Source organism: Orbicella franksi, chromosome 6 (genome assembly GCF_964199315.1).
Source record: "Orbicella franksi chromosome 6, jaOrbFran1.1, whole genome shotgun sequence".
In the NCBI taxonomy this organism is placed as follows: Eukaryota; Metazoa; Cnidaria; class Anthozoa; order Scleractinia; family Merulinidae; genus Orbicella; species Orbicella franksi.
The window spans coordinates 13045428-13047325 of record NC_138150.1 but is presented as its reverse complement, the minus strand read 5'-3'; the positions used below and the strand labels follow the sequence as shown (position 1 = coordinate 13047325).

General features: G+C 39.9%; 1 protein-coding gene across 1 annotated transcript; it reads left to right on the top strand.

Annotated features, from left to right (window-relative positions):
* Positions 1-421: 421 nt before the first annotated feature.
* On the top strand, positions 422-1898 carry LOC145491203 (uncharacterized). The gene has a single exon (XM_081470353.1). It carries the CDS (start codon positions 557-559, stop codon positions 1604-1606), a length of 1050 nt encoding a protein of 349 aa, XP_081326479.1. The 5' UTR covers positions 422-556; the 3' UTR covers positions 1607-1898.

The following is a 1898-nucleotide window of genomic DNA, read 5'->3' as shown; positions in this document are numbered from 1 at the left end:
CTTGAAGGTAAAAAGCTGTTAAAATTGAGTCTTAACGTTTTCGATCTGTTTGATCATAATCAGTTTGATCATCCCTCATCATAGATCCGTTTGATCATCACTCTGATGACGATCAAACAGATCGAAAACGGTAAGACTCAATTTTAAAAGCTTTTTACCTTAAAGTTTTATATTTTACTTTTATCGGCGAAATGTATAAATTTAATTTATCTTCAATTATCTTATTTTTGTAAACCCGGCTACAGTGAAATGAACGCATGATTTAATTGCCAAAGATCCAAACAACCAGCTGAATATTATCTACACATCGTTTTTGTAATGATTTAATCTCTGAAATTTCAAATCAAATTTTCGACAAAAGCTAACGTGCTAAGGTCGGGTCGCATTTTATAGTAGTTTGTAGTAGTCTGAGGTTGTACCGCCTGCAGAGATCTAACAGCCCAACAATTCAATACTCGTTTCCTGGCAATGGTCGATTTTCAACAGTAATTTAGCTTCATTTATTTCATTTTTCAAAACCCTTCATTGCCATGTTCATTCAAAAACCTGCAGTGAAATGAAGTTTAAGGGTGTTTTCCTTTTTATAGTGGCCGTTAGTACCATTTTAATCGTCGGCTTTCTTGTTCATGTGAACAACACGCACGTCATCGGGACCTTCACTGAAAGGGTTGACGATGTCTTCTCAGCTGTATTTCGCGAGTATTCAATACACAGAACCACAGAGTCGACCACTCGAAAACCATTTGTTTATCTCATGGAAACTGAACAATGCCTTCCTCCATACTTGGCTTCATCTTCTCACATTGGTGATCCCCAGACCTGCAACTGTGATGTGATAGTACTAAGTTACCGAGCAAAGTGCCAAGAAAACAATCAATCACATGTGAGTTATTTGTTTGATCCCAATACCCTGTTTGCATCTGGACGAAATGTACTTTTCTTTGCCGCAATGGATAGAAGACCGGGCTATCATTACTACATATTTTTAAAGGACGACACGACTCTCGAATACAATAAATTTGCCCCTGCGGAGATGAAAAAGCTGTCACCTTTCCGCGCTGTGGAGACATGGCTGTTAGATTACGAACCGGTGGTGGGTGTGTTGGATTATGATCATCATGGAGCAGACTATATTCTTAAATTCAGGAAACAGTCGTGTGGTGTAAACGAAACGGCATCGGTAGTCCTTCCCACAGTATTCTACGATGCACTGTTTAACGCTTACCATCACAAAGCTATTGAACATATCCTTCCCTATCCGACACAGTATGAACGAGGATGTGTTTTTTGTAGTAATAGGCAAGCTATGATAGCCGTTGAGGTCAAATTTGGTGGCCAAGCACTCCTTTTTGCTCCAGTCACTGGTGCAAATCCCCTACATCGTAGGGATGATAATCGTCGACTAAAGATGGCGGCCAGAGAGCGGGAATTTGTCGAGTACATCAGGCAAGAGGCCCCTGTAAAGCTAAGAAGTCATGCGATATTTGAACAGTTGAAACTAGCAAAAGTGACGAAATACCTTAGTGAACGATCCAGGTCGTATTGTGCCAATGTTACTCGCCATCAACCCATTATTCCATACAAGCATTTGCTTAGTGATTCTTGACCCTTTCTGGCATTGGGACATTCAAAACATTGGGAAATTCAAAATATAAGTTGTGTCTGTGTTTCGTCTTCACAAAATTTAGCCTGCGAACAGGCTGTCGGCGAGGAAGAAGTATGTTGGAGAATATTTTTCTGAAGAATTTTGAAGAGATTGGATCATTCTCCAGATAAAGCAATGCCTGTGGGCCGGCCAACATTGCAAAGAATGCATGCAACGGCTTCAAAACGGAGGCTGTGGCAAGATCTGTGTAGGATTTATTAAAAATATATAATAACTATGGGTAGTAGTAACC